The sequence below is a fragment of the Meriones unguiculatus genome, chromosome 11, assembly GCF_030254825.1.
Source record: "Meriones unguiculatus strain TT.TT164.6M chromosome 11, Bangor_MerUng_6.1, whole genome shotgun sequence".
NCBI classification, from domain to species: Eukaryota; Metazoa; Chordata; class Mammalia; order Rodentia; family Muridae; genus Meriones; species Meriones unguiculatus.
Window position 1 is genome coordinate 72,194,767 of NC_083359.1, and position 26,189 is coordinate 72,220,955.

Sequence of the window (26,189 nt, forward strand, 5' to 3'; positions counted from 1 at the left end):
TTTTCTAAGACCACAATGTTGTTAAAATTAATGAATAATTTTGACTTCTAATTTTTTTGTGACTACAGTGCATTCAAAACTAGTCTCTTCTAAAATATTACTCTCCTCCAGCTGCCAATGTGGTTTCCCCTGCCTCCCCAATGGATTCCCCTCTATCAGAGTGAAAAGCAATAGATTGTCCCAGGGCTTTGTCCTTGCTTTCTTCTCTGACCATGCTCTGTTCTTTGGGAGTCACATCTAATCTCCATACTCAACAGTGATAGCATAGGATTTTTTTTTATCATACACTATCTATTTGCCATGACCTGTAATCCAGATTCAATGTTCTACTGGTACGTGTATCACGATTTTTAAAGTGTCCTGCATTCAACATGACTAAGCAGAAACCACAGCTTCCTTCCCCTAGTGTTCCCTCATGGAATGTCCACTCCCTCATGCTCAAACTTGAAGCCCAGGAGACATATATCTCTTCTTCTATCTATCAAAAGGATCAGCAGTCTTGGCTTTTCTTTCTTCAGAGACATCTTTAATCCATAAAGTTTCCTAACTCTTGTGCAGCCCAACCCTTGGCCTCCTCTCTCAGATCATGATGACTTGACTAGACAAATCCACCCACCCTTCTAGTTCCACTCTTGACTATTATCAAAGGTATTATCTACACAGTACCCAAAAATGTCCAGTCCAAACCAAATCATAATCCTGGCTACACCCTTGGCACAGTGCAGAGAATGAAAGATAACTCCATTGTAGTTCGTTTGGTTTTCAACAATGACCTTACCTTGGGCTAATTTCCTTCATGCTTTTCTGCCCTCTCCTTGCTCATAATTGTCTGGTCACACCAGTATGGACACTTGGGAAAGATGACTTGTCCTTATTCATTAATAATCTGTTATCTCACTCCTTACCCCAAAGATAAGCCCACTGTAACCAGTGACCTCATAAAATGACCCAATGTTTCTTATTTCTATTATTCATCATTTCAGTCTTTGGTTTCCTTTTTCACAGCACTGACCAGAAGTAATAATCATTTTATTTATAAGTGATTTATGTTTCTTTCCCCACTAACACAATAAGCATAGGAGAAGAAGCATGTCTATAACATTTAGTGAACTTCCAGTTATTAGTGTTGAATATATATTATCAATGACAATGAAATTTGTCATTTCAGATGACATGAGTGCAAGATTTACTGAATTTGCTAATTATCTACAAAAAAAAAACTGTACTTGAGGAATTCAGGATTAATTTACTTAAATTCAGTATCTTAAAACCCATTGTCACTTTACTTGATATTCTAGAAAGTACTCCATTCAAGACATTGAAATTATATTATGAAACCTGTTAGTTTAACATGAAAAATTCTTGCTCCCCCTCTATCTCTCTCTGACTCTGTTTCTTTCTGTGACTGTCTATGTCTCTGTCTCTCTCTCTTTCTCTCTCTCTCACACATAATCCCTGATTTTTCATTGTTAGTTTAGCTGTAGTTGTTAAAGTGAATATTACACACATTTCACAGTGTAACCCAAGTAGCAATGTAGAGCTTTATTATAATTTTTAAATTATATGTCTAATATCCACTTATGAGTGAGTATATACCCTGTGTGTCTTTCTTCTTTTGGGATACCTCACTCAGGATGATCTTTTGCAGTTCCCACCATTTACCTGCAAATTTCATGATTTCCTTGTTTTTTTTATTGCTGAGTAATATTCCATTGTGTAAATGTACCACAAATTCTGTATCCATTTCTCTGTTGAGGGGCATCTGGGTTGTTTCCAGCTTCTGGCTGTTACAAATAAAGTTGCTACAAACATGGTTGAGCAAATGTTCTTATTGTGTACTTCAGCATCTTTTGGATATATGCCTAGGAGTGGTATAGCTGGATCTTGAGGAAGCGTTATTCCTAATTGTCTGAGAAAGTGTCAGATTGATTTCCAAAGTGGTTGTACAAGTTTACATTCCCTCCAGCATTGGAGGTAGGTTCCCTTTCTCTACATCCTCTCCAGGATGTGTTGTCAGTTGAGTTTTTGATCTTAGCCATTCTGATGGGTGTAAGGTAAAATCTCAGGGTCGTTCTGATTTGCATTTCCCTGCTGACTAAGGATGTTGAACATTTCTTTAAGTGTTTTTCGGCCATTTGATATTTTTCTAATGAGAATTCTCTGTTTAGCTCTGTACCCCATTTTTTAATTGGATTACTTGATTTGTTGCTGTTTAACTTCTTGAGTTCTTTATATATACTGGATATTAGTCCTCTGTCAAATATAGGGTTGGGTGAAGATCCTTTCCCAATCTGTAGGCAGTCGTTTTCTTTGACGACACATATAATATAGGATAAAGCTACTAAAATCTGTAGACCTAAAGAAACTAATCAAAAAGGAGGCCTCTGGCTAAAATGCTCAATCCCCATTCAGAAAGGCAAAGAAGATGGACATCAGAAGAAGGAGAAAACAGGGATCAGGACAGGAGCCTGCCACAGAGGGCCTCTGAAAGGCTCTACCCTGCAGGGTATCAAAGCAGATGCTGAGACTTATAGTTAACTTTTGGGCAGAGTGCAGGGAATTTTATGAAAGAAGTGGGAAATAGTAAGACCTGGAGAGGACAGGAGCTCCACAAGGAGAGCAACAGATCCAAAAATTCTGGGCACAGGGGTCTTTTCTGAGACTGATTCTTCCACCAAGGACCATGCATGGAGATAACCTAGAACCCCTGCACAGATATAGCCCATGGCAGTTCAGTGTCCAAGTGGGTTCCATAGTAATAGGAACAGGGACTGTCTCTGACATGAACTGATTGGCCTCTTCTTTGATCACCTCCCCCTGAGGGGAGAGCAGCCTTACCAGGCCACAGAAGAAGACAGTGCAGCCACTCCTGATGAGACCTGACAGGCTAGGATCAGAAGGAAGGAGAGGAAAACCTCCCATATCAGTGGGCTTGAGGAAGGGCATGCACGGATAAGGGGGAGAGAGGGTAGGATTGGGAGGGAAAGAGAGAGGGGGCTAGTGGAGGATACAAAATGAATAAAGTGTAATTAAAAAATTAAAATAAAAATATTAATTTTTTAAAATGATACTTTGCTAACACTCCTTTGTGTGTGCATGCACAGCTCGGGTGTGAAGGTCAGACAACAACTTAAGGGAGTGAGTTCTCTGCTTCTATCGTGTGTTCCCAGGCTTCAAACTCAGGTCTTTAGACTTCATGACAAGCACTTTTAATTCAGTGCCACCTCAACAGTTTCAGCTTGTTTTTCTTGTTAAAAATTCTGTTAAAGGGGCTGGATAAACGGCCTTGGTGGCTAACAGCACTTGTTGCTCCTGCAGAGTACCAGAACTCAGTTCTCAGCACACACACTGGACTGCTCACGGCAGTCTGCACCTCCAGCCCCATGGGGTCTGATGCCCTCTTCTGGCTTCTGTGGGCTTCAGCACTCATGTACACATCTCTCCCAGCCCCACGAACAAAAACAAAATAAACCTAAATGCAATCTTACTAATTATGCTACCACCAACAAGAACAAGTACATTTGTTCCCTCTTCATAGCCGATATGTTTATTGCAAGATCCTTTGGATGTCTGAACCTGATGTTATTTACAGAATTTCATATAACCTGTGTTTTCCCACAGGCATGCCTATGATAAAGTTTAATTTACAACTTTAATTTACTCTTGCTGCTTGCAGGAACAGACTAATAATGTCCCAAGATGAAGCAGGAGAATTGATATACTGTAAGGCTTTTGCTATCCCATTCTCTCTTAAAATGTCTCACTCTTCTTTCTGTTTTTCACTCACAGGAAATACTCTTCATTTTTGGTGGCATTTGTGAATTGTCCATACTGCAACTTTTGTAGTTTGAGGATGTCTTGAAATAAAAGAAAGGAGCCTGCTCACACTTTCTGATGTGCTATGACAGTCTGGTACTGAGACTAAGGCTCATTTTATGAAGCATGGATATGCTAGCTAGACTTACGTTTTACATGGAAGGAAAGATCTTATTATAGTCCTCAGAAGAAATGAAAATTCACAAGCTATCCATTTCTGAAATATTCCATTTCATATTTTTAAAAGATTTATGTATGGATTATGTAGACAGTGTTCTGACTGCATGCACACCTGCATGGCAGAAGAGGGCACCAGATCTCATTATAGTGCTCTTCCAAAGGTGCTGAGTTCAATTTCCAGCAACCGCACAACTGTCTATAAAGAAATCTGGTGTTCTCTGCTGAGCGGCAGGCATACATGCAGGCAGGGCACGATATAAATAATAAATAAATAAATCTAAAGGAAAAAAGATAGAGATACATTTCATATTTTTAAACCATGTTTAACTACGGGTAACGAAGGCCATGGAAAGGGAAGCTGCAAAGATGTGTCTATTGCATCAAGCCGAGTTTCACAGAAGTTAAACAGGATGGAGGTCCTAGCTTTCTCACACGGACTGCAAAGAGCATTTTATGCCACCTTCTGTAGAAAGGCTCTAGGCCCCAGGAACTCTTCTAGGGGAGGAAGTAAGATACTCTAAGCTGAGAGTGACAGGAGCTGTGGGGAGGAGCAAGCCTACTATTTACATAGGGACAATTAGTATTGTTGTAACAAACGCCCTTAGCGACATAGCAGACGGGAGAGCAGCCCAAGTACCTTGCACATTCAGCTTGATTTTGCCCAAGGCTGTTCCAGCTGGGTTCTGAGCCACACACATGTAAGTGCCAGCGTCTTCTCGAACAGCTCTGGAGATCTGTAAGCTGCCGCCAGGAAGAACAGCAAGGCCTTTGCCTATACCCAGTCATGAAAGCAGAGTGAAAAGAAATTTTACTTTCACTTCACAAAAAGGCACACAGATTTCTGAAGTGCAAGGCGCTGCGCATGCGCAATAGCCTGTATTGTGATCATGGCAGGTACCTGAGGTGATGACGTTGATGCCTTCCTTTTGCCAAGTAATGAATGGATTGGGCATTCCTGTCGCGTCACATGGTAGCAGGATGGGGTTGTTCAGAATGACATCCAGTTCGCTCGGCTGGGGCTGAATGACCGGAGGCTCTGCAAAAACCCATCAACAGAAAGAACAGTGCTGCCGATCATAACGCAGAGCTGCCTGCCTCAGCGATGAGTTTCCATGTGCTAAAGCCACAATCCCAAATACCAGTGACCTGACTGCACAGGAGAAAAGCTCCTGGCCTTACGATGTTCTTTAGATCTTGCTATATAGCAGCTGTAGTAAAAAACTCAGGTGGAATAACTGATGTTGGAAGAGATCACATAAACCCAAGAAGAAACTTTTTTTTTTTTAGGTTGTTCTGTGTGGTTTGTAATCGTGTGCAATTTTCCAGGTTTACATATCCCAAGACATTGCCTGACCTGAAGCTTCACACAGTACCATAAGAATAAACATGACAGTAAAAACACAAATAAATAATTAGCCCTGCCGCCAACACCAGCAAACTTTGATGGTGTCGTGCTGTGGAGCAAACTCCAAGATTTCCACGTGCAAGAGAAGAACCCCACCCCGGCAAGATTTCAGGAAGCAAACAGCCTTCCATACCTTGCACACGAAGGGTGACGTGCCGGTGTGCAGAGCCAGCCGCATTCCTAGCAATGCAAGTGTATCTCCCTGCATGGCTTAATTGGGCGGCAAATATCTCAATTGCTCCTAATGGGAAAGAAAGCATTTCATTTGTTTTTCATTTTCTTGTTTGTTTGCTCTTGTGATGGCTTTTGCCCATACTATCTTGAAACCTCAAATGTGGCCCAAGCTGCCCTGGAGCTTATAACCCTCCTGTCCCTGTCGTTCACAGAAAAAAAGTTTTAATATAGAGTGTATCTTTGTTTTCCTAATTCATTAAGTTAGGTTTTCCTCATGATGCTTTTGAAGTTATCAATAATACTTAATCATTGATGCATACTTTATTTACCAGAAAGGCTGTCAAGCATACTATTTAATAAGCTTTACAAAATATTTGCATAGTTAATTAAAGATAACTGCAATCTAATCTCAAAACCCTTCCAAAAATCTAGGGTCTATTTGTGGTCACTCCCAGCTTTCAAACCCAGCCCTGGGCCACATCCATCCACCTTCTGCCTCAATAGGTTTTCCTTTTCTAAGTGCTTCACCAAGGTGTAATCACATTCTGCTTTTTGCTTTTGTTACTACTTTCCCTGAAAGCATGTTTTTGAGATTGTTCATTTTAGCATGTGTAACATTGTTTGTATCCCTTTTTACGGCCAAATGGATTTCCTGTTGTGGACAATACCACTTTTATGTATCTTTTCACCAGCTGATGGGCATCTGAATTACTTTCCTTCACCCTCCCCCTCCCAGCTATTGTGGATGAGTCTGTGCGCATCTCTAAAGAACAAGTGCAGACAGGACTTCGCGCAGCTTAGATGGAGAGCCTGGACGAAGCACTGACTTTATGGCAACTGCTGGGATACTTAACACCCCAAGAAAGCTCCACACTGTTTCCTAGAGCAGCACTCTGTGATTACACCGGTGTAGTGACCTTCTGTTTTATGATAGAATTCTAACCAATCTACTTATCTGAGAGAGCCAAAATATTCTGCCTTAAAGCCAAAGCAATATGCAGAGAGTTAACATCTTATTATGGCCCACTGATTAAAGAAATACAAATTCCCTTCGAACAATTCAGGTTAGCTTGAAGTTTTGTGGGACTCTTAACAGTGGGAGTGGGAGTGGGAGTGTCTGGGACTCTTTTTGGCTGCTCTTAGCACCCTCTTTCTCCTACTGGGTAGCCTTCCCTAGCCTTGATACCAGGGTTTGTGCCTCTTCTGCACATTTTCATGCCACGTTCGGTTGGCATCAGTGGAAGGCCTGCTCTCTTCTGAAGGAAGATGGAGGAGTAGTGGATCTGGGGGAGAGTAGAGGTCGGGGAGGGGACTGGAGGAAGTGGAGGGTTAGGATGTATTATGAGAGAAGAATAAACAAAAAGAAAAAAAAAACCAGAGAACAGACTACACATACTCATGAAATCTTGGGAAGAGTTGGTTCTCAATGTCTCCAGTATACCTCCCTAGTACAGGATCTATTTTCAGTGGAAATCACCTACATTTTCATTTAGTTAAATCACTTTTCTCAGTACTATAAATTGTACAAATATTGGCTACTACCATAGTCAAAAAGTACATTAAAGTACTTACCACCCAACCTTCCTTGCTCAATTATACGAACCTTAAAAATGGGAGGAGAGGGAGGATGGGGGGAGACTGGGAAGATGAAGGGAGGGAAGGCTAGGGAAGGGACCTGGGAGTAGTGGAGGAAGAAGAGGTTACAGTCTGGATGTATTGCATGAAAGAAGAATAAGTAAAAAGAAAAAAAAAAAAAACAAAAACAAAAACAAGAAGCTTATCTTCATCACATAGTCTTAAGGTACTAAATGGATTTTAGATAAATGTTTTAATTGGTCTGTGGGAAAAGTGTGAGTCCCAGCAAGGAGGAAATTTGCCTTTAGTATACCTGGTGACCATGCTTATTAGATCAGGTCAGTTTTAGGTATTACATGTTATTTTGTTTCTAGTCTGTTTTTCTTTTTGTCTTTTACCTAGTTCCCCTTCTTATCATTATTGTATTTTTGGAATGAAGGCTTTTTAAAAATATTTCATTATGCTGTAACAAAAGGCTGGGCCAGGTTGCCCATCACAAACTACTCCAATTGGTAAGAGTGAACTCCCAGAATAAGGCTTTGTTACCTGAGGACAGAATCCGATAGCCATCTCCTCTGGGAAGCAGTCTTATGCCATTTTTGGTCCAGTGAACTGAGGGAGCTGGAACCCCAGATGCAGAACAGGTCATGACTGCTGGGGCCTGTCTGGTTACCAGGAAATCCATAGGCTCGTCAGCTATGGTGGGAGGAACTAAAAGAGCAATGAGAGAAAGCCATGTTTCCGCTCCATCCCTTCACATTCCCAAAGCCATCTTGTCCCTCTTCTCCCCGATGCTCAGAGAGTGAGTGTCAAGCAGGCGTAAGCGGATGCTGCCTGGTGAAAAGACAGCACTCTTGTCATTCTGTCTACTTTCAAGCCAGTTCTACCTTGGACAGTGAGATCCACTGTTCTCTTGTCCTCTCCAGCCTCACTTGTCACAGTGCACTCGTAACTGGCGGTGTCCTCCACAGAGGGGGATATAATTACAAGTGAACCTGAAGAGAGGAGCCTAGAGGAGAGATTCCAAACATGAGATTCTGTATGTTAGTTGCCATGTATTCTACAGTAGGTATGGTAAGGTGCCAAGATTAGCCTAAGGAAAGAGCTGCTCATGTTAAATAAGAGTCCTTTATCTGATGCAAATTTTGCATAACAAAATCTAACTTCATATGGTGGAGGATCTGAACTTTATATTAATGAGAAGCACCTGTCTGGAAGAATTGCCCAAACATGGAATCTTACATGGTCTGGATACATGTATCATAGTCAAACTTCTTATCCTAGTGTACAAAGTACGTTGACAGGCACTCTTTAATAGCACAGACTATATTCCTGGCTCCATTTGAAATGCTTTGTTTACATAAAGCATCTCAAAGTGTATCAGTGACTTTGCTGGGGGATATTTGGTTACTTATGTGGCATAAGTGAGCAGGGATCTAGCTGTTCCACTTTCTCCCCTGTTTTAAATGCATCGTTATATGTCATGGCTATTTTGGAGATGCACCATACATATATTTGTATACCTATTTATGCCCATAAACAAACAAACAAACAAGTGCATACATAATAGGGCATATGCATGTAGCATATATTTAATGCATATATTTAACAAGCATAATGTGTGTATCTATGTAAATCTTTTGGTACTCTTTCCTTAATTTGTAATTAATAAACAAAAGCAAATGTTTAGGAGGCTTAGAAATATTCACCCATGACTTAATGCAAGTTTAAATTAAAGCATCAGTTTTCTTTAGAAACAGTTTGGTGTGGGGCTGGGGAGATTACTCAGTGGTTAAAACACTTGCTTACAGATGTGCAGACCAGTGGTCAGATGCTTAGTAATCCACATACACACCAAGAAGACACAGTGGCCCATCTGTAGTTCCAGACTTGGAAGGCAGAAACAGGGGTCCCAGAGTAAGCTGGCTGGTTAGAATAGCTATATAGCGGGGCAGGTTGGTTGAGAGATCTTGATACAGTAAAGACGGTAGAAGAGCAGTTGAGAATTATTCTTGCCATCAGCCTCAGGCTTCCATATGCACACACATGTGCAGTCCTGATATACTCCATATGTACCCACATACATGTAATTACATGTGCATGCATGTATACTTGAAAATGGAAGAAGTGGGCTTGGTTTCATGGAGGTACATTTGACATGCCTCCTATGCATTTTCCACAGAAGATCTACTTTTAAATCACTGAGTCCAATGTCAAACGTTAAATGGGCGAGGAAGACAGAACGGACAGAGTTTTGTTAGAATCATTCTTGGTTTCAGATTTTCTGATAGATCAGAATTACTTCTTGTCAAAGTATCACCATGACCACATCTGTATTTATTGTTAGCACTCTGGCAGATCCTTGATGGGACAACTGACTGTTCGCTGAACTGAGGTAAAGGGACGCTGTTGTCTTAAACCAGCAGAAATTCTCAGTGACTTAGAGTTTAGCCTTTAAGAACTACACAGCTGTATTGGAAGTGCTGGCTTCCAATATGGAGGAGTGTAAGAATTGGAGAAAGTGTTGTTTGCTTCTACCTACACAAGCAACCAAATATCTACCTTATATTACAAGGTGATAGATTTGATTTTTATTTTACAACTAAAGCTTGTACTGACTTCCACAGAAGAGTTTGTCTTTTATGTGAAAAGATGTTTATATCCATTGTCATTAAAATTATAGAAGGTACTAAACAAACTAGATAAACATGCCTACAGACCTCAACAACAGCCACCACAGGCGTGTGTGTAGAAAAGTCGCACCTTTAGTTAAAAAAAGAACAGGTTGGAAATCAAATTCCATATTAATAGAATACTAACTGGTTAATTCTTAATTCTTTATATATTTGCTGCCCCTATTGTTGAGATTAAAACGCTGGTTATTTAAAAAAAAAATGTTTCTAAATTTTGGGGGCATTTCTTTTCCCAATGATGTTATCTTTACTTCGTTATGCTAAATGAAATGGACTAGGCAAGGAAAAGGTTCTGTTTGTTCTCATTATATACTGAAGACAAAAAGCCGAGCGAATAGGAGCAAAGAACAGACTAATGGTTACCAGGTCTTGGGAGTGATGGTGTGAAAGGATGTGCTAACCAGGTGGCTCAGAGGTGCAGTTTCTTAGAGGAATATGTCTGAGTCTGACCATTTAAAAATAGTAGTTAGAAAGGATTTTTAACGTCCTTTTATTTGGGGGCGATGTAGAAGCAGGGTTTTTCTATGTAGCCCTGACTCTCCTGGAACTCGCTCTGTAGACCAGGCTGGCCTCAACTCACATAGACCCACCTGCCCCTGATTCCTGAGTGCTGGAATTAAAGGCGTGCACCACCACCACCTTGCATATTTTTAATGTTCCTAACTCAAAGGATATGCATTTATGGGTTGATAGCTATGCCAATTGCCCTGATCTAATCATTATACATTGTATAAATGCACTGAACGATCATATAGTACCAATTACTATGTACAATAGTGTCAGAAATTTAACAATATTTAAAATAAATGATTATTGCTACCTGTATGAATTTTGATTTTGATCTACATTAAGAAGTTGTCCATTTTTTCTCCATTTGATTGATGGTTTTGGGATCCCAGTAGCTTCACAGGCCAGAGTCGTTTGGACATTCACTGTTATGGTTACATTGGCTGGACCCATAGCAATAGATGGAGGAACTAAATCAACAAGAGGGAAACACACTCAGCAAATAACAAGATATTTGAAATATTTCTGATGAGTTGTTATTAGTAGTTTGCTATACAATCAACGCATAGCAAATCATCACAAACTGTACTATGGTGATATTCCCCACAGTAAAAGGACAAGGCCTTGTCTTGTTCATAATGCAGTGGAATATACTCAGTCTTTGAGGTTCAGGCCTTCATGAGCTCACTAGTTTCAGTTACAAAAAAAAATTGACCCAAAGAATGGATGTCTTTTTAAAAATTAATTTTATTTATTTTTTTTACTATTACAATTTATTCCTTTTTTTATACCAGCTGTAGCCCCCTCCTTCATCTCCTTCTAATCCTATCCTCCCTCCCTCATCTTCTCCCATGCCCCTCTCCCAGTCCACTGATAGGAGAGGTCCTCCTCCCCTTCCCTAGCCTATCAGGTCTCATCAGGACTGGCTGCCTTGTCCTCCTCTGTGGCCTAGCAAGGCTGCTCCCCGCCACCTCGGGAGGAGGTGATCAGAGAGCCAGCCACTGAGTTCATGCCTGAAGGAGCCCCTGCTCCCCTTTATGTAAATGTGTATTTACCATGGACTTGGAGATCTATCCGTTTACGGTCTGTTCCAGCCACGTTGGTCGCCATACACAAATAGCGTCCAGTATCTGAGACATGTGCTGATTGAATATGAAGAAATCCATTTCCCAAGACTGAGTATCTATAAGAAGGATCACAGTTAAGTTCTTCTGAATCATTCCTTTTCAATTATTTTCACTGTGATCCAGATGAATGTTAAAGACTTGGTAAAATTTACTGCTAGTATTTTTCTGTTTTGGGCGACACATTTGTAGAGTGCCATTGGGAGAGGGAAAGGTTTGGTGGGAAGGTGTAAATGAAACAGGTTGTGATCTTGACAAATTTTAATCATAGGAATTATGCTTGTAAAATACGTAAGTTTGATTCTTATCTGAGGATGAACACGTTAATTCTAAACACAGTAAGAACCAAATACTTCATTGGAAAAACATAAGATTCACATTTCAATTTCTCATTAGTGTTTTTTCCCCCTTTTTAGAACTGTTACCTCGCATGGCGCTCAGCTAGCACAGCTCCATCCTTTCTCCATGTTATCCGTGGGCTTGGCACACCTTCTGCAAGGCATTCCAGTGCAACTGACTTATTTAGGAGAGTGACAAGGCTCTGGGGACCACCACTGATGCTTGGAGGAACTTAGCGAGAAACAAACACAATCATCTTGTGAGAACAAATAGCACAGCCTTCGATAAGAATCTGAAGAACTTTAACTGAAGTGATTAGCTCTGTCTACACTAACCTAGCTTAGAATAAGTAGATTTAAAGTCTAACTCTTGAAGTCTCAACTCACCCTTGAAGACATCCTGCATTTGAAAATAAAGAACAAATGGGGAGAAGGGTTTAAATCCCTGATACAGTATGTGAAATCTGGCCCTCTATGATAGAGGCGTGCGTAAAATTCAGCTCGAGTCTGATGCAAATTAAAGTTGATATTTCTTATTTCTCTTCAGCCAAATAATGGTCAAAGAATGTTAATGCTGGAACAGCTTCACTTTAAATAAAGAACAGAAAGTGGGCTGTTTTAATGAAAAGCACATCTGTGCTTAATCATGCAAGTCTCAGAACAGGCATTTTATTAATCATAGAGTTCATGTGGGAATACAAAGCCTGAACTTTAATTTTAGTATTAGAGATATTAGTCGTGCAGGTCATTCAGTGTGTTGTAAAATTTCTGTGTTAAAATCCAAAGGGACTGTTAAGGATGGAAATCTACATATCTTCCTGAATTTTGGCAAGTTTTGGCATCCAGATATGCACATTTAGGAAAATTACAGTAGTATGGCAGAGTTTAAGAAACTCGGAACACTGTGCATGCGTATGGTATGATAGCGAGCCACCACCAATCAAGGCGAACTAAATGATGGGCTGTTTGTCATGCACGGATGTAGTGTGCTGGTTTCATCTTAGCTGGATGACTGCAGACTATCTGGACCTGCTGATGACGCTGTGTGTTCGTGTGTGTGTGCGTGTGTGTGGTGGGTGATTGCGGGATATATATGTACACCTGTGTGTGAGTGTCTCTCTGTGTATTTTGTATTTCTCTATGATGGTGTAATATATCTCTAGATCTGTATTTCAGAGCTGAATTAATTTGTTACATAGGTCCGAAAGCAGTCCTATGTATTGCTTTTGCAAGTAAATAACAGGACCACAAAGATTAATATGTTCTTGTAAAACATTATCGTCTCTTCTAACACCCTTGGAGAAAATTTCAAATGGTGAAACAGTAATTGGCCTTACCATTTACAGTGAGGAGAAATTCTCTTTTTGTCTTTCCTGCGATGTTACTGGCCACACAGGTATAATTGGCTGTGTCTCCAAGGTCTGCATTATTAATTTGTAAGTATCTTCCTCCAGATAGGATTCTTATTCGAGGTGTTGCCTGGATTCAAAAAGTAAAACCTATCATCAAAATGTCAGCGAAATATAAATAAAGCATTATCTTATTTATTTTAATGGTGTGTTTGTGGGTGAGAGAGAGAGAGAGAGAGAGAGAGAGAGAGAGATATGTGCATGTGTTTGAGGGTGCTTGTAGAGGTCAGAAGGGGGTGCTGGATCTCTGGAGCTTGAGTTAGAGTTGGTTGTGAGGCACCCAGCATGAGTGGCTAGGACCTGAACTTGGGTTCTCAAAGGCAGCAGCAAGCACTCTTAACCACTGTGTAATCTTTCCAGATTCCAGATGCAATTTTATAACAGCAAAAATAACCGGAATGAACCACAGAGCTGCCATCTGGCAAAAGTTTGCTCATGTATTAGCTAAGGTCCCTTTGACTGTCTGAGTGACGCAGGTTAAGTCAAGAGGACTGTGCCTCCAATGTTATGAAACAAGAAGAAGGGCAGAGTAGATGATTCAAATCAAGCTTTTCTCAGTCCTTTTTAGGGATTGTTTTCTAGAAGCCAGGAACTACCAGAATTAGGATAACCAAAGCCTTCAAAGTCAGCTTTCATTTGGCTGGAAAAGGCTGGTGAGGATCTTGCATTGATGCTATGTCAGCAGTTAGGTGTCACCCAAGCACAGGGAATGCTGGAGAAACTTTGGCTATTCTTTGGGGTTCTGATATCAAAAACCTGTCTGTAGGGATATTACAGATGTGTCAGGCTGCTCCTGAGTCCAAACTCCAACCAGGGAAACTCAGTAACAGCTTCATCCTGGAGACCTGTTACACCAGTTCTTTTGTGCTCTTGATGGTTTCTACTCTTTTGGCTTATGACAGCTGAGAGTTTCAATTTGGACTTCAATCTATAGGCTTCAGGAGACACAACAATGTGTCACTTTCTAGAGTCATGAGTTTGAATATCTGCATTTTGGCCTAAATCAACTACTAAGCAAAGGCTACATAGGGAAGCCAGTTGACCAAAGGCCCCTGTGATTGTCTGCACAGTGGGAGCAGCTAGGAGCTGGAAGTGATTGGGCTTTGACTACTTCTCAAAGACTCCCCAGCTGCTTTTGCCTTTTAAAAATTAGTCTGTGGAAGTAAGTGGAACGTTTACCTGTAACTGCTCCCCATTTTTGAGCCACATGATCACAGGCGGGGGCACTGCATCTGATTTGCATTCCAAAGTCACCTGTCTGTTTCTCAACACGGTGAGGTCCTGCCATTCATCCATTCCAGCAATGTTAGGAGGCACTAAACATGAGAACACCGTATCAAGTGCATTCGATAACTGGGATGTGAATGACCTATCTGTGTCCAACAATGGTTAAGTTTACCGTATGATAAAAGAAGCGTGAACTTCAACTGTTAGTCATTTAATTTATGCTGCATGTAATTAACAAATTGGACCTTTATTATTTAGCAGTTTCACATTAGTTAAATAATTAAATCTTGCTAACAGAGACATGAATAATAAGATAATCACATCACCATCACCATTTGACCGGTGATAAAGAAACGCGAGCACATGGTTGCTTCAGTCAGCATCCACACTGGAAAATATTTTCCCCTGACTATTAAAAAATTATAAAATCAGGAGCTGCTCTCATAATATGAAGAACTCTGTCTATTCTTCTTGACATGCAGACATATTTCTCAATAACTCATAGTTTTGGGTTTACTTAGGTAGGTCTTAATTTTGGGTAGGGAAATCCAGGATACTTCAGTTCCAGACAATCTACATTGGTAAAAAAAAAATCTGTTAAGTTTTCGAACAACCCTCCTATGAAGTGATTTTAATTTTTATATAAAATAACATTCAAAAGGACTTAGTTAATACAAACTTTATGAAAAGTAACAAGGCAGTTATTTGCAAAATCTTTAAGAGTATATAATATGTACATGCCTGCATGTGCAAATAATTATACTACAGAAAAATTAAAAATAAAGGGAATAAGCTAATGTATTCTCAATGTAGACAAAAAGGCAGAAACTGCCTAAATATCCCCAAACAGGGAGTAAGATATAGAGCAACGTGCAATCTTAAAAATGAGGCTAGAAAATATATTTGTTAACATAAAAATATTCATCATACCATTAAGTGAGTCATAAAGCAAATTCAGTTCTGTGTTCTTCATTATCACTTTTTTGATATTTAGGACCATCCTGTTTCCCTAGCCAATGGCAAACTCCAGGTTTAAGCAATCTTCCTTCCTCAACTTCCCTAGAAGCTGGGACTAGAGATGTAGGCTACTGTGTCTAATTATGATCACATTTTCTTCAGTAAAATGTTGACATGAAGAAAAAACATTGTATTCTTGTGTGGTAAGACTAAGGATTATTTTTATTCTTTTCATTCTTATAATTTATGTTCCATTATTTTTAAATCAACAAGTTTGAATTGTGTGACAACAAGACAGTAACTCAAAACTCCACTGAACTACATCCCAGGTAGCACATAAGTTATTAATTGTAATAATAAATTTTGTAAAAATATATATTGATCAATTTATAGACATATGATGTGTTGTGAAATGTCAAGATCTTCTCTATTATGGTTTCTAACCAGGTTACATCAAACATAAATCACCAAATTTACCATGTACTCTCACTAAATATTCTTTATCAGCATCTCCTGCAGGACTGGATGCCAGACAGGTATATCTTCCTGTATCCTCCACCTACAAAACCCAAACAAACAAAGTGTACAGTGAGTGTTAGTATTTTGGTGATGGAAATAAGAATTCATTAGAACTAATAAGGCTACCATATAAGGCAAAATAACATGAGGCAGTGCAACAGATAAAGCAAACTTTATCACTATGGTTAGTGTTTTGATAGTGCACATTGGTTGACATCTCTGTTATGTATAAAACTATGTTTAAAGGAGTTTTAGAAATTGTTACAAGGATATCAAAAAGGCATATACAAATACATAGCTATGCATGTTTATAAAAGATCTAATATCAACTATGTCAGCTCAGATGATCAATATTTAATTTGAAGAAATAATGTTCACGGGTTCAAGTTGTAGACCATAAGCTTGACTTACATTCTTTCTGAAGAAAATGTAGTATATTTATAAAAGCAGCTGATAAACAGAGCACCAGATTACTAAACCAAGCAAACTCATACCACATCATGACTCTGTGTTTGAGATATATGGTGACAGAACGTTGTTTGACAGCAGAACTTGTTTGACTAAAACCCAAGCCAATTGCTTAAAAATCCTCATGAGTACTTCATCTGTATGTTTGACATTATACCAACACCATGTCTGGAGACATTATCCTGGTAAACTGGTGACCCTACTATTAACAAAAACGTTTTATAAAAGTAAGAAAGCCATCTCATTTATTTTACTACTTGAATATTTTCAGAATATTGGTATTTAAAAAATTCTTATATTCAAAATTGATTTTATAGGTTATGAAAAGATTTTTGTTAGGCTGAAAAATTCCCTTAAAAGATTTAAGACTAGAGTGTTTGAAAAACGTTTAAAAACACTGTAGACAAATGTCCACATAAGCCTTTGATTAAGAATTAGAAAATGCAAGGAAGGAGTAGTCCTGCTAGGCCACAGAGGAGGACTTTGCAGCCAGCCCTGAAGATACCTGATAAAACAGGGCCAGACGAAAGGGGAGGAGGTCCTCCCCAATCCATGGACTTGGAAAGGGGCAGGAAGAAGCTGAGGGAGGGAGGGTGGGATTGGGAGGGAATATGGGAGAGGGATACAGCTGGGATACAGAGTTAATAAAATGTAACTAATAATACTAAACAATAAAAATAAAAAAGAAAATGTAATAAAATAGGTAAAATAAAAAAAAAGAATTAGAAAATGGAGGTCTGGGAGAGATGGTTCAGTAGGGAAGAGCTATGAAAGCTATGAAAGCATGAGGGCCCAGGTTCAGATGCTCAGCAGCTATTTAAAGAGACACACATGGTCACATGTGCCTGTAACTTCATCACTGGGGAGATGAGCTACGGGGATCATGAGATCTCTGTGGTCAGCCACCCTAGCCAAAAAGCAAGCTCCTAGCTCAGTAACAGATACCGTATCAAAACAATAAGGTTGACAGAGTGAGAGGGGCACACTTAACATCTTGCTCTGGCCTCCACATGCTCTGTACACTCCCATGCATATATCCCCCACACACAGAGACACATTGTGTGCATGTGTGTGCGCACACACACTGATCCTTTACTAGAGGATGACATTTGATTTCCTCATCATCTCTTTCAAACCTCTAACTCACTCTTCAGCCACTACCACCATCTATTCTATTTCCCCTCATGAGTGAGAGGTTACAAAAGTTCTACTAGAAGACCAACAGAGACAATTAACCAGGGCCCAGAAGGGCCTGTGGAGTCTGAAGCACCAACTTGGATCCTCTACATGTATGTAGCCGATGGGCAGCTTAGGCTCCTTGTGGGATCAGTAGTTAGGGGATCATGGGAGATCTCTGACATGGACTATGTTGCCTGCCGTTTTGATCACTTCCCCCTGATGGGACTGCCTTACCAGAGCACAGGGGAAGAAGACAAACTCAGTCCTTATGTGAATAGATGAGCTGGGATTTATGGGTAGGGGGGCTCCCCTATTCTGGGGAATAAGGAAGGGGGGATTTGGCTAGGAGGAGAGAAGAGAGGAGCCTATGGCCGAGATGTAAATTGAATTAAAAAAAAAAAACCCTCTAATTTTTCTCTGTCAACCCTTGTTCATTCCAGATTGATGAAATTCCCTTCATTTGTCTTCAGTTTGCCAAACTTGAAGCATCATTGGCAACTACTCACACTTTACTTCCACCAGGAAATATTTCCTAACAACTTGTTTCCTTCTGCGTACCAGAGTCATTACTTAGAGTTACAGTTTTACATGTGCTCTGCTGATAAGTTTGAAAAGTGATAATTAAGTAGCCGTTCTTTGACTCTGGAGAGCTACTGACATGCTCTGTGCTTCGGGAGAAGAAAGTACAGTGACAAAGCTGGAGAGATGTATTTGACTGTAGGGTGGGATCTCTTTAGTTTACAATGGGAGATAATTCAGAAAACCAATGTCTATACCATTCAATTCAGAACTTGCTAAGCAGCCATTATGTGCCAGGCATAATGCATATAGCTGAGCAATACATCAAAAGACAATGTTCGGACAGTCGTAAATGCTGTGATAGGTGTGCATGCCACGCCACGCCAACGCAACAGGAGCAGCAGAAGCAGGGGCAAGCTTGAGCCTTGGGCATGTTTCATTTTCCATCTCACTGCTGCTTCCTGTGGTTGGCTCTGTTCACATCTGGTGGTATCGTGCATGAAATTTTATTTCCCTGAGAGGGAGGGAAAGCTCTTGAAGGGTTTTTAACTCAGTGTATAGTTTGAAAGCTTAAGCTGACCTTCGTGGGTTCCTGCTATGTCTGGAAAGAAAAGAGGAGAAGACATGTGCACCACGACACCGACTGTGAGCTGCCCTGAGGTCCGCTGGCTCCGTTACTTACTTCCTGTGAGTTAACCTGCATGTCTTTCAAGATAAATCTTGTTGTTCTAGGTCATAGAGAATGAGGATTGTAACAGTAGCAGCAACAAGATTTTAATTCTTTTATCTAATTTTTGTTGTTTCATAACATACTCCTATGGCAACAAATATTTCATGCCCCATCATCTTTTGGACCCCAAGAATATTCAACTCATGTTATTAATTATTAATATTATTATTATCATCATTCTTAGTACTGCTGTTGTTTTTTCTAAAGTCTACAAATGAGGACATTCGGGCACTGAGGAAGAATTGTGTAATATAATGTTTGCCTTTATTGTTAAGGGAAAATATTTACATATATCTCAGACTTATGTTTAATATGTTCATATTTCAGATCAATTCCTTTAAACATAAGCCAGAGTAACCACCCAATTTCACTGAAAGGTCCTTGCCTAACACTGTTTTTCCAGCTTTCCGTGTTAGCTAATTCATTCTGGGAATCCAAAGTGCTCTCTGAAATCTCACACATGATATGTGGGAGTGCTTTCTGCTAGGTGGTCAAGAACTACAGAGGAAAAGTGAGAGCTTTAGGGAACATGTTAACACATGGAGCTTTGAAAACACACTTAATGAGAGGGCATCTTGCTTCATTTGAAATGTCGTGTTAGAGTCTACATCTTTCTCCCACTTATTTCCCTAGTCATAGGTATCATAGAGGCAATCTACCATTTGTAAATAGAGGTAGATAACAGCGTAGATACCAGTGATGTATTCAGATGCACAGATATAATTATGCAATAGCGTTTATTTATTAGGGAATAAGAAGCTAAAGTAGATAAAATAATTGTGTGAATGGTGACACTCACCTGAGCCCTGGACACTCGAAGAATGGCTCCTCCTTCTAGAGTCTGTACTTGATCTGTCTGTGGAAAGGGCCGGCCATCTTTCATCCAGGAAACTTTTGGGACAGGGATCCCAGAAGCAATGCAGGAAAGTTCAAGTGGGTTATTCACAATTACGGACACCTCTCCAGGTCTTTCAGATCCATTGAAGTGAGGTGGTTCTAATGAAATGGAAACAGACAACAAAAAAGGAAACTTGTTTTACAAATGAGGGCATCAGGGCAATGACGAAGAATCTTTGTAATATAAAGTTTGGTTTTATTATTAACATGAAAAATATTTATGACAATATATCCCATATATATGTATATATGTGTGTGTGTGTATATACATATATATAAAACAAGTTCATATTTCAGATCACTTTCTTTAAACTGATCTGATTTTAAAAGCTTGAAAAGAAAAATTCAACTCAAATTTACATTCTTATCACATAAAGTATTTAGAATATAGAAACTAAAATGATCATTCCTAGATGGTCTTAGTTCCTCTCATTGGCAAGAGTTCAAAACACTGGGGATAGTGATTTCTGCACGGAACACATTTGTTATGTCTAGACAGGAGTAGCTTTCTCTTTTACTATTTATACTTCTAAAATTACCTTCCTCCAGAGAAAGTTAAAGAATCTAAACACTGGGAAGGAACATTAAGGATCCTTGGCTCAACTACTTCCAAATTTAATCCTTTTAAAATGGAATTTTCTTACAGTGAGCAGTGAAAATTTTCAGGGAAAAATTTGTAGTTCAGGCTGTAGGCTATGGGGTCAGAAGGGAGTCAAAGTGGATGTTGGACAGCTCCAACAGTGAGCTGAGGGCTTTAGTCTTTGTTTTTGTTTTAAACAAGGAACATAGTTTAGAATCTGACTCATAAAACCGCATCTGATGTCCGACTGAGTCTGAACTGAGCACAAGGGTTGTTAGCTCAGGAGAACTGGACAAAACCTCAAAAAGAGGACAAGAGTCACAGGACACCACATAGCATAGCTGGATGCTCCACATTTCTTTTAAACTTACCTACGTTTTATTTTAAATTAAATGCTTTGCAAAAAGAAGGAGCCACTACAATTTCTATTGTAACATTTTACATTATTGCTGGAATTTCCTTTTAAAAAATTAATTAATTTATTTTTTATTTATTATAGTTTATTCACTTTGTATCCCAGCTGTAGCCCCTCTGTCATCCCCTCCCAATCCCACCCTTCTTCCCTCTTCTCCCCTGCCCCTCCCCTAGTCCACTGATAGGGGAGGTCCTCCCCTTCCCTCTTACCCTAGCTTATCAGGTCTCCTCAAGGCTGGCTGCATTGTCTTCTTCTGTGGCCTGGTAAGGCTGCTCAACCTCCCCAACCCCCATCAGGGAGAAGTGATCAAAGAGCGAGTCACTGAGTTCATATCAGAGACAGCCCCTGTTCCCATTACTCGGGGAACCCACTTGGACACTGATCTGCACAGGGGTTCTAGGTAATAACCATGAACGGTCCTTGGATGGACTATCAGTCTCAGAAGAGACCCTGGGCACAGATATTTTGGTTCTGTTGTTCTCCTTTTGGAGCTCCTGTCTTCTCCAGGTTTTTCATCTCCTCCTTTCACAAGATTCCCTGCACTCTGCCCAAAGTTTGGCTATGAGTCTCAGCATCTGGAATTTCCTTTTAAAACTTTTGTTAACTCTCGTTTTCCTATTTAATAAAAGACAACATAGCAAATCTATTCTCTCTCTCTCTCTCTCTCTCTCTCTCTCTCTCTCTCTCATCTCCAAGTAGAAAGTTTGTATGTCTTAAGCATTATGCCAGAGGTCCACTTCAACCCATCTGACATATGACCGTCAAAATATATTTTACATGCCTTATAAGTCTGAAATATGGTTTCCCAATTGAAAGATTATAATGGTTCCACATGGCTAACTGAATTAAACAAAAATCGATCTCTAAAGCTTGTAACATTATCTACTTTAACATACTCACGTGAGACCAAGACTTCAAATTAGACTTCAAATGGCCCTGTCCTTTAACTTCTCACAGTTAACACCACCCACTGCCTGAGCTTGGTGAGGGATCATCAAGGTTCTAGGAGTGATATGAAGCTTCCTTATAGAAACCAAATCCTGTTTTGTAACTCTCTACTTTCTTTAAACACTGGATAGGTTACTTGTAAGAGGTGAAAGCATTAATTTGGCTCTTCATTAAACTACAATCAATTTTTCGTTATTTATTCTTATTTATGATTTGCTACATGCCAGTCCCGCAGACACAAAGATTCATTAGGGATCTCTTCACTCTCAAAATTATGGCCCCTAGCTTAGGGCAGCAGCAAGAGCAGCATGGTTCCTGCTGCCTCAACCTCTGGTCTCCAGCTCTTACCTATGTTGGGCGAAGACCAACGATTTCACTTTGTATTTGCCCTACATGTCTCATACTCAGGGAAGAGGGGGAATTACGTCCACTTTGAGCCTTCAAAAATTTGTATTTACTGTCTAAATCCAAGTTTTGAGCACTAAAATAATAAATACCATTATCAATTAAACAGTTCCATTTCTATGTTTCATAAAAATACTCCAAATTGAGCTGACACTCAGACCGCGTTTTTGGTTTCTTTTCCAATATCCCTTGCACTTGTGTGATGGATCTACTAATAATTTAGTCACATAGTCTGGAAATTAAAATTTATCCTTGAGTCTCCTCCTCATGAACTCCATATACAAAACCCAGAACTAAGCTGAAATAATTTGCAATTATTTATAGAAAAACATAAAATTTCCATTTCCATCACTATAATATGAGCCACGATGCTGTTCATAAAGCCGGAGCATCTTCCTTTCTTCTTGTACGTACCTCCTGCTCATCCTTTTCATCACCACCATCACCATCATCACCATTACTAATCATTGTAAAACTATGTCTTAACTGCCCTGTGCAGCTCTTGTGACCTTGGTTTTTAATATAACATTTTAAATTTATTCTTTGCAAGTTTCTTACATGCATGAAATGTATTTTTTATCACATTTGACCACCCCCTTTTCAGCTCTTTCAGGGCCCCATCCCCTTTCCTTCTAACTTCATTCCCTTTCCTTTATTTATATATATATCCCACTGAGTCCAATCAATGGTGCCCATACATGGGTGTGGGGACACCCATAGGAGCATAATTATTCTATCAGGGACTACGGCCCTGAAGAAAACTGACTTTGGCTTCCTCTTGAAGTCATCACCTGTTAATAGCCCTCCATTACGGGAGGAGCTCACAAGACTTTCCTCTGTCCATGTTGACTGGCATTATCTTGTGCAGGCAGCCACAGCTGCCACGTGCTTGAAATGGTACAGAGCCCAATGTTCGCCCCAGCTATCTCCACCCTCTGGCTTGTATGTTCTTTTAATAACTCTTCCATGATTTTATAAGCCAGTGGGGAGGGGAGATGACATAGACGTCTACTTATCTACACAGTATTAGTTAACCCTTAATCGCTTTTAAGTGACCCCAGTTTCGTAAGGGTTTGTGAAGTGTTAAAAATTACATCTCTTAACCGATTCAGCACGTGTTAGATGGAACAGTATGTGTTACTGTTGACCAGTGAAGTCTGAGCTTTATGTGGAGCTTTTAAGAAAGTCTACAGAGAACCAACTCCTTGGCCATAGACTTTTTCTCTTTGTCCTGCTCTAGTCAGGGCTGAGTTCTGCTGGAGGTAAGGGGGCATTGCAAGATCACCGACTGACCATGACATGAGCATCAAGAGAAGAGCCACCATCCAAACTGGCCAGTCAGGGCAACAACGGTCACTCTCCCAACATCTCACTGAATGAGAAAAGCACATGTTCTTAGGACCAAGGCTGTCACTCAGGGACAGAGGGCTTGCCTAGCATGCTCAAGGCCCTGGGTTCACCTCTGCATCACAGAAACAAGTTCAGATCTTGTTAAAAGCTAGGAAAAATCTTAAGCAAGAAATATTAGGCTCAGATGTAATTCTGAAAACTCATTCTAGTGACGGAATGAAGAATGAATTAAGGAAGCTGCTGTGCTCATGCCGGCCTGAAAAATGACAAACCTGGTCCGGGATGTGTGACCACATTCACATTGTTTATAACAGCCAATACCACAGTTCCTAAGAGCACACTGCTCTCAGAATCCACTGTTGACTTTTCTCTTTACAGCCAGACTGCTCTTTTCAAGTCAAAGATCTTTTTATGTTATTGTGCTTACTATACCTTGTAACAACTTCTCATTTTTAGAGGATAAAACCGGACCGCTCTTTCAGGATTAACACACCCACACACATTTGGATTTTATTTAATTTATCTAGTTTGAGAATTTTTTACAAGCATATAATATGTTTTGATTAAATAAGCCCCATTCCCTCCCCTCTAATTTCTTCTGTGCTCACACCGCATCAATTTCATGTGCCTTGCTTTTAAGCCCACTGAGCTGCACCCACTCAGGATCTGCCTCTCTGTGCACAGGTTAAAGGCAGTCTACTGCAGATAGACCCCCAGGGGCCACGTCCCAGAAGAAAACTGACTTTCTTTTCCCCATCAGCCATTAGTTGCCAATAGCTCCTCAGCCAGGAGTTGAAACTTCTTGAGTCTCTCTCCTACCCATTGCTGGATTTTGTCAGGCTTGATCTTGTTCAGGTCTTATGCATAAGGCCACAAACGTTATACGATGTGTGCAATGGCCTTGTAATGTCCAGCAAATACTGTTTTTCTTCAGATGTTCCCTGCCTCTGGCTCCTCCAGTCTGTCGGAGCCCCCTTCTGTGATGATGCCTGAAGGTTTTGGGAAGGATGTGATATAGCTGTCTCATTTAGACCTAACAACTGCAAGGTCTCTGCTTCTCTGCATGGTGTGCTTCTCTGCATTAATCACCTTCCACTGCAAGAAGAAGCTCCTCTTAGGAGGGCTGAGAAGTGCAGTGCTGTGAAAACTTCACAATTGGTCATGACATCCTGGGCCCTGCTCCGCTCAGAGTTTCACAATGTTGGACGCTCTCTCTCGCTTTCTGTGTTCTAGCCACACGGTACTTTTGCAAAGCCACTAATCAATCCTGACACCTCCCACCACAGGCAGAGAGTTGACTGTAGCTGTTCCCCAAATGGAGACCTTTGCAAGCTGAATAGTGGCTCCACGAGAAAAGATTTTCAGAGCTTAATGGGATTAGTTTTCAGCACATGGTGAGACACTTCTCATCTTTCTGTTTTCTGGAAGCATTATCCAATAAACTCTTTATCCTGGAGGGCTGCCTTTGTACCTCACCCCAGCAGCAGCATTGCTGGTCTTTCCTCTATTTGCTGCAGTAATGTGTCTGTCTATGTTTCTGCTTCTGGATTCTCTCTCCACTGTCACATGCAGGCCAGGCTCTTGTGTTTTCAGGCCTCGATATACACAGCATCTTCTTCAATCCGTTCTTCATTCTCACCAGAGGGATTTTTTTTTTCAGAAGAGGCATCTGGAGATAACTTAACATTATTCTTGACTTTTAATGAGTCTAGTCCCCTGGAGTGCTGTCAAGGCTCTGTACAGAAGGCCCTTCTCCTCACCTGGCCTCATTTCACCCACTCATGCTCAGTTTCCATGAGTACAAACTCACAATTAGTATCTATCACCTACAGGTTAAACAGGCAAAAATCTTGAACTCATCCTCTCTCCTACAGCCTACCATTCCAGGCTCAGATGGATTTAAGGGAAGATCTAATTTGGATCTCACTGTCCTACAGAGTGTTATGTTAGCCCTTATCACACCAAAACAACAACAACACAACAACAACAAGAACAACAAAACATTAGTTCTTCAGTTTCTTTGTCTCCTACTCCATATAAAGGAACTTAGGGGCTGAATTCAAAGCTTTTTTTATTGGATGATAATTCAATCGCCTGAAATTCAATGATTACATAGTAGGCCTTCACAACTGGCATAGGGAAACATGTCCAGCACATAATGTGTATACAACAATTAATATTTAAAATGTAAGCGATGAAGAGCTATGTCATATTGTTATTCATGTTGGTAAACTAATGGGTAGGGATTTGTAACCTGCTCACCTAATTAATACAACTCCCAGTTTTGTGTTGTTTTATATGTGTCTAAATAGCCTAGAAAAAAACCTCTTCTGCCCCCACCTTTCTTCCTATTTGAGGACTCAGATACACCAGAAAGAACTTCTCATTTGGTTTACTAGAATATTGTTCTTCCTCCCTCTACGGATAAAACTCCCATTAGCACAGCTCAGAAGCATGTAGTTTGGTTTCAGTTCAACCAAACAAACACACACCAAGAATTCCTGGTGTGTCACACATCATACTGAGCACTAGGCCCCAGCAGTAAGTAAGATGAGTGCTGCACTCGCCCTCGTAAAACTTAACTGGGGATAGAGACAACTTTTAAAGTAACATAAATAATTGAATTTTAATAGGTGCTCTGAGAAAGATTACAGAGCACCCTGAAAACATATGCGAGGCCTTCCTAACCAAGATTCCTGCCAAAAAAAATATTTTTTTTGCTCTTCTCAGTAGGGGGCATATCTGTTCTGTGAAAAGAGTATGGCAGTTCCCCA

At 40.2% G+C, this 26,189-nt stretch overlaps 1 protein-coding gene across 1 annotated transcript in view; it reads right to left on the minus strand.

Moving 5' to 3' along the window:
- The window catches only part of Hmcn1 (hemicentin 1), a 450,870-nt gene that overhangs the window by 72,799 nt on the left and 351,882 nt on the right, over positions 1–26,189 (minus strand). Inside the window, exons 69-80 of the mRNA XM_060364433.1 lie at positions 19,620–19,816; positions 15,883–15,964; positions 14,401–14,537; positions 13,150–13,291; positions 11,900–12,044; positions 11,406–11,533; positions 10,664–10,820; positions 8,038–8,159; positions 7,697–7,861; positions 5,535–5,642; positions 4,895–5,032; positions 4,634–4,768 (exon numbers count right to left, since the gene is read on the minus strand). Coding sequence (XP_060220416.1) covers positions 4,634–4,768; positions 4,895–5,032; positions 5,535–5,642; positions 7,697–7,861; positions 8,038–8,159; positions 10,664–10,820; positions 11,406–11,533; positions 11,900–12,044; positions 13,150–13,291; positions 14,401–14,537; positions 15,883–15,964; positions 19,620–19,816 — 1,656 coding nt within the window. The remainder of the gene's footprint in view (positions 1–4,633; positions 4,769–4,894; positions 5,033–5,534; positions 5,643–7,696; positions 7,862–8,037; positions 8,160–10,663; positions 10,821–11,405; positions 11,534–11,899; positions 12,045–13,149; positions 13,292–14,400; positions 14,538–15,882; positions 15,965–19,619; positions 19,817–26,189) is intronic.